Genomic DNA, 18768 nt, shown 5'->3' on the forward strand with positions numbered 1-18768 from the left:
AATATGTATCTTGAAATAATCAAACAAATCCTAAACCAAATGGAAGTGGTAATAAACATTGATAAAACTGAATTCATACACCTAGAATGAAAAAATATACACCTTACACAACCTACAATCGCAATAAAAAATAATCAAACCGTAGAGTTAGCAATAAAAGTACGGAATCTAGGGGTAATAATTGACCCTGAGCTTAACATGAAACAACACATTTCACAGAAATTAAAAGAAGGTTATGCCAAACTAATGGTCCTTACAAGACTGAAACCCCTGCTAACACTGAATAATTTTCGCACAGTCCTACAGGCAATGATATTTGCGAGCACAGACTACTGTAACTCTCTATTAGGACTACCTCAAGTTACTATTAGATCACTCCAAATATTGCAAAATTCTGCTGCTAGAATTTTGACAGGGAAAAAGAAGAGAGACCACATCACAGGTACACTTGCTGAACTACACTGGCTTCCAATTGAACAAAGAATACAATACAAAGCACTGTGTATAATTCATAAACTAATCCATGATGAAAAGGCCAACTGACTTAACACAGCACTGCGCGTACATGTACCTCACAGAAACCTGAGATCTGCTAATAAGGCTTTACTAACTATTCCTTCTGTTAAATCAGCATGCCTCACTCAGGTAAGGGAGAGAGCACTGTCACTGGCTGGACCTGTTCTATGGAACTCCATGCCACTCGAAATAAAGCTGCAGAGAAATTTGAAACTATTTAAAACTAGTCTGAAAACCTGGCTTTTTAAACAAGCTTTTTATAAAGACAAAGAAGGAGGAAAACAGTTGAAAGATAAGGACGCACCAAGTAATCAGTTTTTTTCCTCTAATATCTCCAATTGCATATCAATGCTAGATTTGAACCGCTTGACAGTTTTTCAACCAACATATAAGCCTTATTTAACACATAGTCATTTCTTATTAAAATATGTTACTGTTCTTTGTTGGCACATGTATAATTTGTAATCTATACCAATTTTAGTTTTCCCTTATTGTGCCTTTCTGTAAACTGTTGTGATGGTGAATTAACTTGATGGTATAGAAGAGTTTTTAAATAAATAAATAAAATAAATAGTACTCACACATCAAATCATAGTTGTCCTGATACTTTTCGAGACAATACTTTTCCGACAGGGTTTTCACATAAGCTTGTTCTTTGTTCCACACATCACTTTCACCATCGCCCTCAGTCTTCCCTTCAGTGCCAGAAGATATTCTTTCAGGGTCAATGGACTCTGCCGGGTGCTTGAAACAAGGAAGCAAAGATTCTTCCAGGATATTCTGTTCAGGGCCATCAATCTGAAAAGGAACAGAGTAAATAAGCTATCGCAATTGGCTCATTTTTTTTTATATTTAACATAAAGCCGTGCAAATTATGCTGTAACCTTTGGTACAAAAACACAAAACCACACATCAGCATCAGATCAACTACCCATTTTTCAAGTGACCTACCTTGCTTCCAGGTTCTTGAAGAATGAGAAAAGGTACCAAAGGACATCTGGCCATCAGGTTAACCTATAGGCTGACAAGTTACAACCCCACTTCTCCCTCATCTTTCCTCCTATATTTCTGGGTCACTAGCAGCACATGAAGAACAGCAGCTGGATTGTTCCACTATGGGCAAGCTTTTTCCCCACAGCACTCTTTAAACTACTTCCCCTAAAACGTATTAAAAAGCATTAACAAATATAAAATTTGTGATTGGATTGTGGTGATGTCACTCGAGACAGTAGAATAGGAAAATTGGTTCTTACCTGCTAATTTTGCCTCTGCTTCCTTGTTAAGTTACTCGAGTTCCATGTAAACAGATATGATATTTTATATGAATGTCGGTATAGAAAAGTTTTAAATAAATAAATACATTTCGTTCCTGTAATACCACAGATCAGTCCAGACAAGTGGGTTTTACATCCCTACCAGCAGATGGAGGCAGAGAATAAAAACTTTTCAGGCACTGCTACATAACCAAGAGTGCCACCTGCAGTCCTTCAGTATTGACCTGTACCCAAACGTTTGCGGCACTGTTGCTCACCCGAAAAGAAGAGCCTGAACTGAAAATGCTGCCCTAACACCATGAACCGCAGAAACCTCTGGTGCTCAGACCTTATGGGTATATGCAGATTATGCCTCCATCAGATCTAAGGATGCCAGAAATTCTCCTTTCCGCACTGCTGCTATTACCGCTTGCAATGTTTCCAATCCAGAAGAGTGGCACGCGCAGTGTGGACCTTCTGAAGATCTAGAAGAAGCCTGAACTTTCTTTTCTTTTTGGGCTCCACAAAATAGATGGAGTACCTACTTTTTCCTCTCTCCACGGGAGGCACCAGCACAATCACTTCTAGTTCTTGAAGATAGAGCAATGTCTCTTGCATCGCCTCCACTTCCTTCGGGATATGCAGAGGGATACCAGAAAAGCCTCTCTCAGCGGATGAGAAAATTCTAAGGCGTAACTGTCTCTTACCACCTATAGAACCCACTGGTCCGACGTGATCTTGGGTCCACTCCTCGAACAAAAGGCTTAATTCCCCCCCCCCCCCCGCTTCCACAGAAGAGTGGACCGATCTGACTTCATTGTAAGGCCTTACCAGCTCTGGTCCCCTGACCGGAACTCTCCCCATGGGAGTCCTGCAGGCTCCCCGAAAGGACTGCTGTCATCCAAAGGTTTGCTTCTGCCCTGAGGCTGCCTCCCACTTGCCAGACAGAAAAACGCCTCATATTTTGAAAGTGAGAACACGTTGGAAAGGTCTTTCTGATGGCCATCTTGTCCTTATTCCCCTTAGACTCCCCTAAATGCTTTATCAGCTGTTCCAAGTCCTCTCCAAACAGCAGCTTTCCCTTAAAGGGAAAATTACACAATTATGACTTGGACCAAACATCTGCCACCCAACTGTACAATCACAGGAGCCTGCGAGCCGCCACTGTAGAAACTATGTTCCTGGCCGAAATGCGTACCAAGTCAATAGAGTGCATCTGCCACAAAGGCCACCCCAGTTTCCAATCAGCCCACCTGCCTGGAATTGTCCACTGCGATATGCTTCGCCTCCTGTGCCTTCTGCACCCAACGCAAGCAGGCTCTTCGCATCAGGCTCCCACAATTGACCGCCTGCAGGCTCACTGGAACCCTCAAACATCCTTTTAAACTAGATCTCTAGGTTTCGGTCCTGAATATCTTTCAGCACATCTGAACCAACTACGAGGATGGTTGTCTTCTCAGTAACTGCCGATACTGCTGCATCTACCTTAGGTAGCTTCAAGAGCTCCAAAGTCTCCTCCATCAGTGAGTACAATTTCGCCACTGCCCTGCTGACTTTCAAGCCAGCCTCCAGGGAATCCCACTCCCAGTTCACTAACTTCCTTATCTTTTTGGGCAATAGAAAAGCCTTCGGTGGTCCCTAAAGTCCATCCAGGATTGGGTCCACGCCCTCATTATCTAAGTCCTCCTGTGTGACCTTAATCAGCAGCTACTACAGGACCAGAGGAATGAGGGGTCTCAACTTTTCCTTCCGAAACAGCCAGACAATTCTCGGGTCATCACCATCTGAAATTGGATCAATAGCGTCCTTATCAGCCCGCAGACTGACATCCTGATCACTATCTGCAGGATCACCCCCCGCATCTAGTGGGTCATCCAAATCCTCCCAAGGTCTACGCCACTGTCCTCATCTCTGGAGGCACCCCCAGACCCGGGTGATGCAAGAAACTCCCTGACCCCCTCTGTCAGAGCTACTCTAGGGCCTCTTTTGGGGGCCACTGCAACCTCCCCACCAGGGGCTGCTTTCCCCCTTGCCCCCCCTTCCTTGCCAAATCGATCTTATGCAGAAGCAGAATGAAATCCATTAAAAAAATTCTCCATATCTGTGGCCTTGTCACATGGCATGTCCCCCTCAGCTCCCCTTCTACCAGCAAATTCCCCAGAATTATTCAGGCTCACGGGAGACAGAGGAGGAGGGGAATCCCAGAATTCCCTAGCAGTTGTTTGCCTTCTGCCACGTGCCTCCTGAGAAACTGCGGTGCCTGCAGCCCCCTCCCAGGAGCCTCTGGCACCAGGCCCACTGATCATGTGACTTTCCTTGAGCTTGCTGCTTCACTGGAGGATCCCGTCCCCTCAAGGCACAGTGCTACCAAACTGAGGCACTCCCAACGCGATCCACAGGCCCTATAGGCTGTTTTGCATTGCGATGTTAGCGCCATTGCCTCAACCACATGACATGGTCATGCTTCAGCAATCGGCCCGAGTCCCTGCCACTGAAAGCCCCATATCTACGATGCTACCAGGGACTCTGCAATCCTTCTCCCTCCTGCAAACTGCGACTTGCCAGCACCATCCGATCAGCTGCTTTCCTTCCCCCCCCAAGGAGAAGCAACCTTAAAAGGTATCTCCAGAAAAAAAGGGCATACTTCCCTGTTCTGGCCGGTGTAGGAGAAAACGAGGGAGTCAAATGGAAGGAAGGAGTCAGGACCCCTGGCTTTCAGACCCTCTGGATGATGTGGGCTGAGACAGCCAGGGATCAACAATCTGCCGGTCACCCGGGATGACCCATGAAGATACTCAACACTTCAGGGAACTCTTCAATCTCTTCTAAATTATTTTTCAATCTCTCTCAGCACTTCTACATTCTGCTGGAGACAGAGAAATACTGAGGAACTGCAGGTGACACTTTCGGTTATGTAAGTGCCTGAAAAGTTTTTATTCTCTGCCTCCATCTGCTGGTAGGGATGCAAAACCCACTTGTCTGGACTGATCCGGGTATGAAGAGGAACAGTCATTTCATTAAATCCTAAAGGATAGCTGGTGTAGTCTTGGGATTTTGCTGGCCAGTGCTTTGCCTTTACTTTGTATAATGCAGTGGAACATGTTCTGAAAGTGCATGTTGCAATATGCTGCATCTCTGCCCAGAGTGGCCATCCTGGTACACTTCCTCCTGAGAAACCCCACACAGTGCAAAGCCCTGAACATTCCTATGGCATAGGCACCCCTCACCTCTTCACCTACTCTGCTTTAAATGATTTCCTGAAATGCAAACTGTGTTCATGTTTGTCTCCAGCTCACCCATACCTTGGAGACACGCTGTCATACCTAACCCAATTAAAGCTTTGAGGGGTTGATAAGCTTTCTTTGCAGGTTATGCTAACTTTTATTAACCTTTTAGATCCTGCCCATTGAAGGAATTATTTCCTGATGCCCCTTTTTACATATCTTAGCTAACTAGACCCAAATATGGTATAAATATGGTATAAAAAATTTGCAAGTAATTAAAAGTATATGAAAACGTTGTGGAACGTTGGTACCTAAAAGGTTAAATCATCATAAGGATTATCCAAAGGCAATGTATCTAAGCTCTATGGACCAAACTCCCTTCTTCAAATGTCAAGGACTGCAGCAGAGAAAAACTTTACTAAGTTACATTTGAACTATAAAATATAACTGGTTTATTTTATACTAAATTTGTGTCACCACTTAGAATCAGCTTCACTGCATGCTAAAAAAAAAAATACAAAGGCATGCAGTTTATTATAACATAAACCACAGATGTATTTTAATGCACCCAATAAAACATTATCTACTGATGATAAATACAAAATATTTTATTGTGTATATATCTACTATCTAAAAGTCTGATGGAAAAGTAAATAACTTCAGTTAAATGAGCAGTTTAATTTTGGAAACTATCAACTTTTCAGAAGAGCTAACATAGCAGAGGGTCTCTGGATAAGGTCCATTGCTACAATCTTTACCTGCAGAGGCTGACAATGATGCGAAGAGGTGTCCTTGCTCTCTGCACTCGTAGGAACTGTAAATGACAACAATACCGAAAAACATTAGAAACTACACAAATCATGCAGGCTTGCTACACAGCTGTGTAGCTCTTGTCAGAATGATTTTAAACTTCTACAATGCTGTAACCCAAAAAATATAAAACATGCATTTGGAGATTTTCAGATGACAGAAAATGTGTACAATTTGAAATCATTCGGTTAGCTCAGGGATGGCAGACTTCAGTTGAGTTGTACAGCTAGGACTTGCTTTCAGGAGACAAACTGTAAATAAACCATATTTGAATTAAACTGGGACCGGAGTATAAATACATCCTATCAATATCGATAAGAACATAAGACATGCCATGCTGGGTCAGACCAAGGATCCATCAAGCCCAGCATCCTGTTTCCAACAGTGGCCAATCCAAATCACAAGTACCTGGCAAATACCAAAATACTAAGTAGATCCCAAGCTACTATTCCTTATTGATTAATAGCAGTTTACTGATTTCTTTTCTATGAACTTATCCAACCCTTTTTTTAAACCCAGTTATATTAACTGCTGTAACCACATCCTCTGGCAATGAATTCCAGAGCTTAATTACGCGTTAAGTGAAAAAGAATTTTCTCCAATTTGATTTAAATGAGCTACTTGCTAACTTCATTGAATGTCCCCTAGTCCTCTTATTGTCTGAGAGAATAAACAACCGATTTACATTTACCTGTTCAAAATCTTTCAAGTTTTTGTAGACCTCTATCCTTTCCCCCCTCAGCCGTCCCTTCTCCAAGCTAAACAGCCTTAACCTTTCTTCATAGGGGAGCCGTTCCATCCCCTTTATCATTTTGGTTGCCCTTCTCTGTACTTTCTCCAGTACATTTATACCTTTTTTTGAGATGTGATGACCAGAACTGCACATCATACATGTGCTGAAAACTAAGTCAGGGTGTAAAACTTAACAGAAACTCATAATCCCTGCGTAAGTGACCTCTCCAATTCAGCAATGGCTGAACTCATGGTTAAATGATCAAAATTGGAGAAATTACTTACCTGATAATTTCGTTTTCCTTAGTGTAGACAGATGGACTCAGAACCAATGGGTACAGTGTACTCGTGCTAGCAGTAGAAGACGGATCAGATTTCAATCTGACGCCAGCCCCTAGTGCATATACCCCTGCAGGAAGTGCAGATCCTCAGTATTCTTCCTTGCAAAGCATTGTGGATATATGTTTGACTGACCGATTGGTTAATTTGATTAACTTGTATAACTTCGTAACTATATAAACGTTATAACTTGATTAACTGGTTAATTTGAACTGGTCGATTGAGTATAGCTGGAGACCGCCAGGGAGCTCAACCAGAAAGCGTCGACACTCAGCCGGGTGGAAACATAGGTAAACGAAAAGAGGCTTACCCTTGAATCATTTGCAAATCCATGCGTGACGGCAGCCAAGGGCGGGCTGCTGAGTCCATCTGTCTACACTAAGGAAAACGAAATTATCAGGTAAGTAATTTCTCCATTTCCTAGCGTGTAGCAGATGGACTCAGAACCAATGGGATGTATAAAAGCTACTTCCAAACCGGGTGGGAGGCTGCCTGTGACCCACTCAGTATTGCCCTTGCAAATGCCGTGTCCTCCCGGGCCTGAACATCCAGACGGTAGAATCTGGAGAAGGTATGGATGGAGGACCATGTCGCCGCCGTGCAAATCTCGGCGGGTGACATCATTCTTGTTTCTGCCCAGGATGCTGCCTGGGCTCTGGTCGAATGGGCCTTGACCTGTAGAGGTGGAGGTTTCCCTGCTTCTACGTAGGCCGCCTTTATAACTTCCTTGATCCAGCGGGCTATGGTTGCCCACGAGGCTGCTTCCCCTAGTCTTTTCCCGCTGTGAAGGATGAAAAGGTGGTCCGTCTTCTGTATGGGTTCTGACATTTCCAGGTATCTGGAAAGGATTCTGCCAACGTTGAGGTGACGCAGGCTACGGGTTTCTTCCGAATTCTTCAGGGCTCCCGTCGACGGGAGCGAGATGGTCTGGTTCAGATGGAAGTAGGAGACCACTTTGGGAAGGAATGACTGTACCGTGCGCAGCTGGATGGATCCCGGGTGAACCTAAGGAAGGGTTCACGGCAAGACAGTGCTTGTAGTTCAGAGATGCGTTGCACTGAACAAACTGCCAGTAGGAAGACAATCTTCAGGGTCAGATGACGGAGTGATAGCCCTCGAAGAGGTCTGAAGGTGGTTCTAGACAGGAAGTCCAGGACGAGGTTGAGATTCCACAGAGGTACCGGCCACTTCAGAGGTGGACGAATGTGTTTGACTCCTTTCAGGAAACGTGACACATCCGGGTGAGAGGCTAGGCTATCGCTCTCGCCCCTGGTGCCGAAGCATGCCAGTGCTGCCACCTGTACTTTGATGGAATTGAGGGACAGTCCTTTCTGAAGTCCGCTCTGTAGGAACTCCAGCATCACGGGAACTTTAAGTGAACATGTCTTCATGTCGTGATCTTCGCACCAGGCTTCAAATATTCTCCAGATCCTTATGTATGTTAACGATGTGGAGAACTTGCGTGCTCGGAGGAGAGTGTCTATTACCGCCCCCCGAGTATCCGCTCTTTTTCAGGAGAGCCCTCTCAATGGCCAGACCATAAGAGAGAATTGAGCTGGGTCCTCGTGGAAGATCGGACCCTGTTGTAGCAGGTCCCTGAGAGGGGGCAGGGGTAGAGGGTTCCCTGCCAGCAGCCTTCTCATGTCTGCGTACCATGGTATTCTTGGCCAATCCGGGGCCACCAGAAGAACTAGTCCCTTGTGTAGCTGTATCTTGTAAATGATTGCGCCCAAAAGGGGCCACGGCAGAAGGCGTATAGTAGGGTACCCCGTGGCCAGGCCTGCACCAGGGCATCAATCCCTTGGGATTGTAGATCCCGCTTGCGGCTGAAATATCTGGGTACTTGGACGTTGGTTCTGTTCACCAGAAGGTCCATTTCCGGTGTTCCCCACCGGTTTACTATCATCCGGAAGGCTGCGGGAGACAGCCTCCATTCTCCTGGGTCTAGACTTTCTCTGCTGAGGAAGTCCGCCGTGATGTTGTCCTTCCCGGCGATGTGGGCGGCGGAGATCTCCTGTAGATTTGCTTCCACCCATGCCATCAGTGGGTTTATTTCTAGGGACACACCTGTTGGCTTCTGGTTCCCCCTTGCCTGTTGATGTAGGCAACCGTTGTGGCGTTGTCGGACATCACTCTGACCGCCTTGCCTCGGAGTCTTTGAGCGAATCGCAGGCAGGCAAGTCTGACTGCCCGCGCTTCTAGGCGACTGATGTTCCATCCTGCCTCTTCTGTGTTCCACTGCCCTTGGGCGGTTAACTCCTCGCAGTGTGCTCCCCATCCCCGTAGGCTGGCATCTGTAGTTAGCAGAGTCCAGGTTGGGGATGATAGTCTTGAGCCTCTGTTCAAGTGGCTGGGCTGCAGCCACCACTGTAGTTTGGTCCGAACTGTACCCGGGAGGGCTAGGTGTACGGTGTAGTTATGCGACCGTGGGTTCCAACGGGACAGCAGTGAGTGTTGTAGAGACCTCATGTGGGCTCTCGCCCAGGGGACTACTTCCAGTGTAGATGCCATCAGCCCTAGGGTCTGCAGATAATCCCATGCCGTGGGGAGAGGGTCGCTCAACAAGGATAGCACCCAGTTCCACAGCTTTGACCTCCTTGTGTGGGTCAGGCTGACTTTGTCTTCCTTGGTGTCGACGTGGACCCCCAGGTATTCCAACGATTGTGAGGGCTGCAGGGAACTCTTGTTCGTGTTGATCACCCATCCGAGGCTCTCCAGTAGAGACCTGACTCTGTTGGTTGATTGGATGCTTTCCTCCGGTGACTTTGCCCTGATCAGCCAGTCGTCCAAGTAAGGATGTACGAGGACTCCTTCCTTCCGTAGTATTGCCGCCACTACCACTATCACCTTGGTGAACATCAGTGGCGCTGTGGCTAGCCCGAAGGGTAGGGCCCAGAACTGGTAGTGATGGCCCAGGATCTTGAAGCATAGGTAACGCTGGTGTTCCCGATGAATTGGGATGTGCAGGTACGCCTCTGACAGGTCTAGGGATGTGAGGAACTCTCCCGGCTGTATTGCCTTTATTACGGATCTCAGGGTTTCCATGCTGAAGCGGGGGACCCTCAGGTATCGGTTTACTGATTTGAGGTCCAGGATTGGTCGGAACGTTCCCTCTTTCTTGGGAATGAGAAAATAGATGGAGTAATGACCTGAATTTATCTCCTGAGGAGGTACCGGAGTTATGGCCTCGAGGGCCAGTAGCCTGGAAAGTGTAACTTCCACTGCCGCCTTTTTGATGGAATTGTGGCAGGGGGACTCCACAAACTTGTCCGGAGGGGTGCGTATGAAGTCCAGGTAGTACCCTTCCTGGATGATGGCTAGGACCCACTTGTCCGAAGTTATCTCGACCCATCTTTGGTAGAATAGGGCCAGTCTGCCCCCTATGGCTTCCCTTGGATGGGTCGGCTGATTCTCATTGTGGAGTGTGGCCAGGCCCTGTGCCCAAGCTGTTTCCCCTCTTGTTGTGTTTGTTCCGAAAGGACTGGTTCCTGCCCGACGGGCGGGGCGCCTGGTAGTTGCTCCTGTATGGGTTGAAGCGCTGCGAGCTTCTGCCCCTGGAGGGCCTGGGAGGCTGTCGCTGGGCTCTCCTTGACTTGTCTTCCGGAAGGCGCGGTACTGGGGATTCGCCCCATTTGCCAGCCATCTTTTCTAAATCGCTGCCGAACAGAAGGGTTCCTTTGTGAGGTGTGTTTTGGAAGATGGGTCGGCCGACCAGCTTCTGAGCCAGAGCTGTCTCCTGGCCGCCACCGCCGATGATACTCCTCTGGCCGAGGTGCGTACGAGGTCTGAGGCTGCGTCCGTTAGAAAGGATAGCGCTGGGTCCAGGATATCTCCCGGGGTGCCGTTCCTGGCCTGGGATAAGCAGGCACGTGTCACCACGGTGCAGCAGGCCGCAATCTGAAGAGACATAGCGGCCACGTCAAATGACTGTTTAAGCATGGCTTCCAGACGTTGGTCATGCGTGTCCTTGAGTGCTGCTCCTCCCTCTACCGGAATGGTGGTGCGCTTGGAGACTGCGCGGATCATGGCATCCCACTCTTGGGCAAGCGAGCATGTCTTTGGTTGCTGGATCCAGGGGGTACAGGCTGGCCAAGGCCCGCCCCCCTTTAAAGGCAGACTCTGGGGTGTTCCATTCCAGGTCAATTAACTGTTGCGCGTCTCGCAAGAGCGGGAAATGACGGGAGGTCTGTCGAAGGCCTTCCAGAAATGGGTTCTCCTCGGGATCCCCCTGGGTTTCTGAATCCGGAATCGCCAGTTCCGCCAAGCATTGGGAGACCAGATCCGGGAGCTCCTCCCTTGTGAAGAACCGTCTCATGGTTCGGTGGGGCTCTGTCCCCGGGGGGAGTTCTCCTTCTTCTAGGGATGTTCTTGTTCTTCTTCTTCTGAGATGTCCATGCCCCCGAAGGTGGGACTACTTGGTGGTAAAGGCCTATGCCTAGGTCTTGAGGGGCCTGAAGCATAGGGGGGTCCTCCTGCGACGTATGTGGTTGGTCCGCCCGGGAATCCGTTTGCATTCGGACAAAGGCATGAATCCCCTTGAAGAGTTCCACCCAAGAAATAGACGAGGGGTCCACATTGAGTGGCGCTGCTTCCCTGGGAGCCTCTGGCTGAGAGGGAGTCCCGCTGGGGGTTGCTAGCTCCAGGGAGCCCCCTGAAGAGCTAGTCCCCTGCCCTGGGCGAGGCTGAGCCTGTGGTGGATCTCCCAGGGCCTCCTCGCATTGGGTGCATAGGGCATCGGCTTCCTGGCTCTGGACGGCCCTGAGGTGGCATGCTAAGCAGAGGCCTAGGGATTTTACTTCAGTTACTGGAGGTGTCGAGGTTGCCTGCGCGTATCTGTGTGCTTAAACGGGGTTTGTGCGTGTATCTGTGCGCTTAACCCGGGATGTGCGCGCGGGTAGTCGAGTGCGCGTAGTCCGTGCGACCGGGACTTGCGTGCGCCGCTTATGCGTCCAAGTATCCTTGTGCGTATAACTTACGCGCAGAAGTAGGTTTGTGCGCACAGGTAAATTTTGTGCGCTCGGCCGGGTGGCGATGTGAACGACGAGATTAGGGCCAAGATGGCGACGGCAACCATGCGGGCAAGATGGCGACTACCTCGGAGAGTCTCCATGTGGGTAGGCCCTTGGAAATGCCGGGGTCTGGCCCTGCTAGGGTGGATCAACCCGGTGGCGCTGGCTGCGGCCGACGGCCTGCGCTCATCCTCAATCCTCGGAGACCGGCACAAGTAAAGATTTCTACCTTACCTTATCTTCGGCGCTTCCCGGTCTCGTCCCGGGCAGTCTCCGGCTGCGGGGGGAGAGGGCAACTACCTTCACCGCCGCTTTTGAGGGTGCACCCGCTGCCTCTCAGCTGCGCCCGAACTCCTCTCGCTCGGGGGATGTAAGTCCTCGCCGCGATTCGGCCGCCGGACCGAGGCTCACCTCCAAGGGACCACGGAAATCACCTCGGGAATCTCAACTGGGGGAGGGACCCGAGGGTATCACCGCAGGAGAGCGGGGCTCGTCTTCAGTAGAATTTTCTTCTTTACATTTGGTTCTAACGCTCTGAGAGCATGCAGGTAGCTCCTAACTGCTATGGAGACGGAAAATACTGAGGATCTGCACTACCTGCAGGGGTATATGTACTAGGGGCTGACGTCAGATTGAAATCTGATCCGTCTCAAACTGCTAGCACGAGTACACTATACCCATTGGTTCTGAGTCCATCTGCTACACGCTAGGAAATGTATGAATACAAGGAACAGCCTGTGAATAAAGGCTTCCATTCTCAACTTTTGTTTTTCAACTTTAATGAAGAATAAAAAATGGCACAAAGAGAAGAATAAAATCTATTACTTCCCAGCCAACAGTTGCCAGACTGATCCCTTTCACAGTTCCTTTCTCCCCTGAGATATCGTCCAAAGCTGAAGGAGCGGGGGAAGCAGAACCAGATTCCTCTGGCTGTCACCATTCCCCCCACATAGACCAGAAAAAGACAGAGGTCACTGACCCTCTCAGCTTGTCATTGCTCCAGAAATGGATCCCTCCAGGAGCAATTGGTCCCCTGAATCCATGCTGTAAGAACTGTACCTCTACTATCTGCTGGAGATGGAATACTGAAGGGCTGTAGGTGGCACTATACCCTACAGAGAGTGATAATGTCTAAACAGATGTTCTCTGCCTCCATCTGCTTGAAGGGAGCAAAACCTATGGATTGCAAGATTCGGGGTGGCATGGGTTTATCAGAGGTAAATCTTGTCAGATGAATCTGATCAACTTCAAATGATTGCGCAACCAGAGAGTTTATTTATTTATTGATACATACAGCCTTATTATCCGCAACTTCTGACAAAGCTAATGGCTAATGCGGCAATATTCACTTACCCAGTTATAATTTAGCTGTATAAAAAGGGAAAATTGAGATTTTTTTTTTTTTTACAATGCCAAAAAAAAATCAAACAATAAATTTTGCATTCATAGAAATCATACAATCATACTTTTAAGAAATAAAACTAAATGCCAAAATTTTCAAGTCCACATTATGGGAGGAAATCTATATGCAATCATTAAGGAAACTGTAATACCAAATTACATCATTCTGGATACTATATATTTTATGCAGCCTTCTTAAAAGTATGATTGTATGATTTCTATGAATGCAAAATTTATTCTTTGATTTTTGGTACTGTAAATGTTTAAAAGTCTTAATAAACTATAAATAAATAAATCAAATAAATAAATAAATTTTTTAAAAAAGGAGAATTGGTTCTTACCTGCTAATTTTTATTCCTGGAATACTACAGATCAGTTCAGACTCCTGGTTTCACCTCCCTGCCAGCAAATGGAGACAGAGAAAAAAAAAAGTTTCACTGACACTACCATATAACCCCTAGTGTGCCACCTGCAGTCCCTAAGTATTGACCTGTACCCAAGCCAAGATGATAATATGAAAACACTAAACAGACCAAATCCCCCATAACGAGCAGGAGGCAGGTGACGTCTCAAAATGGAAAATCCTTTCCAACAATAACTAAAGATGATCATTATTGAACCTGTCAGTATAAGTGGACTCTCCCAAAAGGGTGGGACTCTGAACTGTTCTGTGGTATTCCAGGATCGAAAATAAGCAGATAACCAATTTTCGTTTCCTCTTCATACTCAGCTGAGTCCAGACTCCTGGGATATACCCAAGCTTCCCTAAACAGAGTGGGACCACTCATAGAACACTCTCACCAAAGCTCATGGCTTCCGGAGCCTGGACATCCAAGCAATAATGCCTGGCAAAAGTATGCAATGACTTCCAAGTAGCTGCCCAACAAATCTTTTGCAGTGACACTTGACGACACATGGCCCAGGAGGTTGCCTGACAGCATGTCGAGTGAGCTCTTAAACCCTATGGTATATAGAATGACCCCGATAGATGTAAGCAGAGCCTATAGTTTCCTTCAGCCAATGCGCAACAGTCACTTTGGATGCCTTATGCCCTTTTCCTGGAACACTCTAAAGCACAAAAAGGTGATCCGTTAGTGACCTTGAGATACACCATCTGTCGTACATCCAGCCGCCTAAGTTCCCTCTCGTGAGGCACCGATACATGCAAGTTAGGAAAAACTGGAAGCTCCACCATTTGACTCAGATGGAACACCGAAACTACCTTCGGAATAGAGAAATTACTTACCTGATAATTTCATTTTCCTTAGTGTAGACAGATGGACTTGAAACCAGTGGGTTATGCTCCCTTGCCAGCAGATGGAGATGGAGCAAGCTGATGTCACACTATACGAGTATATACTCCTGCAGTGACCCAGCCTGCCAGAATTCTCTTCAAGGCTAGCAAAAATTTTGATTATAAACAGTCAACCATAACTGTACTCAACAAATAAGAAACACTAAACTCATGAAAAATCTGGGTACCTCAAGCTAGGGACTAGTTGAACACTTACCAGTAATCCCTTGGGATCCAGAGCCCCACAGGAGGACTATTGATACACTCATGCGGCAGCAGAGGGAAGGAAGCTGGTCCATCTGTCTACACTAAGGAAAATGAAATTATTAGGTAATTAATTTCGCCATTTCCTAATGTGTAGACAGATGGACTCAGGACCAGTGGGATGTACCCAAGCTACTCCCCAACAGGGTGGGAAGCTGCCCAGTCCAGTCAATACTGCATGTACAAAGGCTGCATCCTCCTGGGCCTGCACATCCAGATGATAAAACCTGGAAGATGTATGTACGGAGGACCATGTTGCAGCTCGGCAAATGTCGACGGGAGACAACAATCTAACCTCCACCCAGGACACTGCCTGAGCCCTAGTGGAATGAGCCTTAACCTGAGTAGGCAACAGTTTTTCAGCGTCCACATAGGCGGCCGTGACTACCTCCTTAATCCAGCGAACTATAGTAGCCTGCAAAGCTGGAGCGCCCTACCTACTCTCATCATAGAGGACAAACAGGTGATCAGTCTTCTGGAAAGGCTCAGAAACCTCCAGATACCACATGACAAGTCTCTTGACATTCAAGGATTGCAGGAAGCAATACTACTCCGCATCCCTGACCTTATCCAGGGACAGCAAAGAGATGGTTGGACTGATTCAACTGAAAGTCCAACATCACTTTGGGTAAGAAAGAGGGAACAGTACGCAGCTATAATGCTCCTGGAGTCACCCAAAGGAACTCCTCCTGGCAAGACAATGTCTGTAGCTCAGAAATTTGATGTGCAGAACATATAGCCACCAGGAACACAGTCTTCAAGGTCAACAACCGCAAGGGAAGGCTACGCAGCTGTCAGAACATAGGGCCCGCCAAGAAATCCAGTCCAAAGTTAAGACTCCACAAGGGGACTGGTTACCTCAAGGGAGGTCAAGATGTTTCACTTCCTTTAAAAAAATGGACCACAACAGTTTAGGACGACAAGGAATCACCGTTCACCAGACCCCTAAAACGGGCAAGAGTCACAACCTGCACCTTCAAGGAATTAAGGGCCAATCCTTTATTCAACCCATCCTGCAAAAAAAATTCAGAATGAGTGGGATTTTAACTGAACAAGGAAGAACATCACGCTCTTCACACTGGACCTCAAATACTCTCCAAACTCGCACATAGGCTAAGGAAGTGGAGAACTTCTGAACACAGAGTAAGGTGGAAATCACTGCTGAAGAATACCCAGGCTTCAACAGACGAGCCCTCTCAAGGGCTAAACTGTAAGACAGAACCAACTGATCTTGGCATGCCACTCCCCAACCGGAAAGACTGGCATCAGTAGTCACTAACACCTAATTCAGAACTTCCAACTCCACTCCGTGACTCAGATTTCCCAACCAAGCCATCATGAAAGACTGGACCTGGTGATACCTGAATGGAAGTGGTAGATGAAACTCCTCTAATAATGGATTCCACCAGGAAAGGACAGCCTTCTGAAGAGGCCGCATATGAGCAAATGCCTAAGGAACCAATTCCAGAACTGACACCATAGACCCCAGAATTTGTAGGTAGTCCCAGACCTTGGGTACCAAAAGCCTCAAAAGACTGCAAACTTGAATCTGCAGTTTGAGTATCCATTCCCTAGTGAGAACACCTTCCCCACTCTGGTGTTGAAGTGAACCCCTAGGTATTCTAGGGATTGAGAAGGTGAGAGATGGCTTTTTGCTAAATTTACCACCCAGCCCAGGGAACACAACTTCTGCAGAACCTGTTGTACTGACTGCTGATAGATCTGCTGACTTTGCCCGAATGAGCCAGTCGTACAGATATAGATGTACCAATATGCCCTCCTTTTGGAGGGCCGCCGTCACCACCACCATTACCTTGATGAAAGTATGTGAAGCCATCACCAACCTGAAAAGAAGGGTGCAAAACTGGAAACGCTTCCTTAGAACTATGAACCATAGGACCACTGGTGCTCTGGTTGGATCACTAGGTTAGGTCCAGGGATGCCAGAAACTCTCCTTTGCACACTGCCGCTACGACTGAGCGCAGAGTCTCCATACAAAAACAGGTAATCTTGAGAGTTGTATTTACCTTCTTTAAATTAAAAATCAGTCTGAAGGTTCCTTCCTTTTTCGGTACCATGAAATAAACCGAATACCTTCCTGTTCTCTACTCCCCTATACGAACAGAACTATGGCCCCCAGGCGCTGCAAGTGGTCTACAGTCCCCTGTGCTGCCACCTTCTTGGATTCTCCGCGATGCTTTACCAGTTCTTCCAAGTCTTCTCCGACAGAAGCTTGCCCTTGATTGGTAAAGCCCCCAATTGTGACTTGATCCAGACATCCGCCATTCAGTTCCTCAACCAAAGTAGAAGCCTGGCCGACATCGCCACCATCATAATTCTGGAAGACGTTTTGATCATTTCATATAAAGTATCTAAAACATATGCTACCACCTCCTCCAGACGCTCCACTTGCTTCACTGCAAATGCAAAGGTAGACTTCCCTGCCTGTAATTGCTGGACCCAGCAAATGCATGCTCTTTGCATAAAACTACTGCAAACCACAGCCCACATACTCAAAGCAGACACCTCAAAAATCTTTTTGAGATGAACCAGCCACAGGAATGGCAGTCTTTTTGGTTACTGCAGACACAGAACCGTCCAGTTTTGGAAGTATTAAAAGCTTGAGAGTCTCCTCCGGCAATGGATACAACTTAGCCATCGCTCTGCCAGCCTTCAGGCTGGTCTCAGGAGTGTCCCACTTTCTGACCACCAACTTTCTCACAGACTTGTGGAAACTGGGCCCCTGTTCCGATTTTACCTACAAAAGAAGCTCAGCCTGCCTCCCCCACCCTACCCATCCACAAAGAAAAAGTGTTGCTTCAGCACTCCATCCCCATCCTCCTGCCTCTCCTCACCCAGACACCTTATTCTTTGCCGCCGGGAGAGCGGGTCCCTCTGCCCTGCTCCTAGCGCCTCCAGCACTGCTCTCACAGAAGCCAGATAACTAAAAAACCTAGCCGCCTATACTCAAACATATATATTTTCAGTAGGACTTTTCACCGCTGAATATATGGGACAATTTATCTGGCTTATTTTTAGGCACAACTGGTGCATGCCCAGAAATACAGCAATTTTATAACTTACACACACATGTTAGAAAATAACCTGAGTGAGTGAACATGTCCATCTAATTTTAAGTGGGCGTGTGCCTATGTGCATAAACACCAATTCTACCACATAAGTCAGGTATTTTAAAACCAGTGCGTGTTCACGCCATGACCAATTTCACTAGATCATCCGTTTACCCAGTGTTAAGCTAGGTCCTCCAAACCCCACCCCCAGTTTAATAGCCTGCCCTACCCTCAGTTACCACAGACCTTTTCATCCCCTCCAAAACGGCTATTTTTTTTTTCCCTCCATAGTGGAAGTAAATTTCAATGGCAGTATTTGTGTGTACATTTCTTGGCTATGCCCTGAAATATCCATGCCCGTTTTTGAAATGGAGTGAATTGTGCGCACAGCGGGAGATTCTTGCTCACCTGGGAAGCTTTTAAAATTCGGCGGGCGTACATCTTTCGATTTTGGCATGCGCTGGGCTTTTAAAATTCACCTTTAAGTAGGCAATAATCAGTCTCTGCGCCACTTTGCGAACTTCTGCCAGAACTACATAGGTGCCTTCTTTCTCTAGGAGTAATTTTTGTAGGCAAAAACTACCCTTCACCCTCTCTCCATCCCCAGAAAAAGTTTTAAAATAGGATCATCAGGGTTGGGTAAACAAAACCCTAAGGTAAATAAATCATTCAATACTTGTATAAAAATAAGAAAAAAGGGCAACATCTGGAAGGCTATGCACACTAATGCTCACAGTATAGGAAATAAAATCCCAGATCGAGAGGCAGTCATGGAAGAAGATTAATTGGATGTAGTGGCTGTCACAAAGTCACAGTACACGCAAAGCCACGATTGGGATATAGTTAAATTGGGTC

The 18768-nt window shown here is 47.1% G+C and overlaps 1 protein-coding gene across 2 annotated transcripts in view; it reads right to left on the reverse strand.

Annotated features, from left to right (window-relative positions):
- Nucleotides 1–18768, reverse strand: part of TUBGCP6 (tubulin gamma complex associated protein 6) — a 166973-nt gene that overhangs the window by 59522 nt on the left and 88683 nt on the right. For both annotated transcript variants that reach the window (XM_029617392.1, XM_029617393.1), the window contains exons 18-19: nt 5752–5807; nt 1098–1314 (exon numbers count right to left, since the gene is read on the reverse strand). In XM_029617392.1, the coding sequence (XP_029473252.1) occupies nt 1098–1314; nt 5752–5807 (273 nt within the window). The remainder of the gene's footprint in view (nt 1–1097; nt 1315–5751; nt 5808–18768) is intronic.

The sequence above is a fragment of the Rhinatrema bivittatum genome, chromosome 9 (assembly GCF_901001135.1).
Source record: "Rhinatrema bivittatum chromosome 9, aRhiBiv1.1, whole genome shotgun sequence".
Taxonomy (NCBI): Eukaryota; Metazoa; Chordata; class Amphibia; order Gymnophiona; family Rhinatrematidae; genus Rhinatrema; species Rhinatrema bivittatum.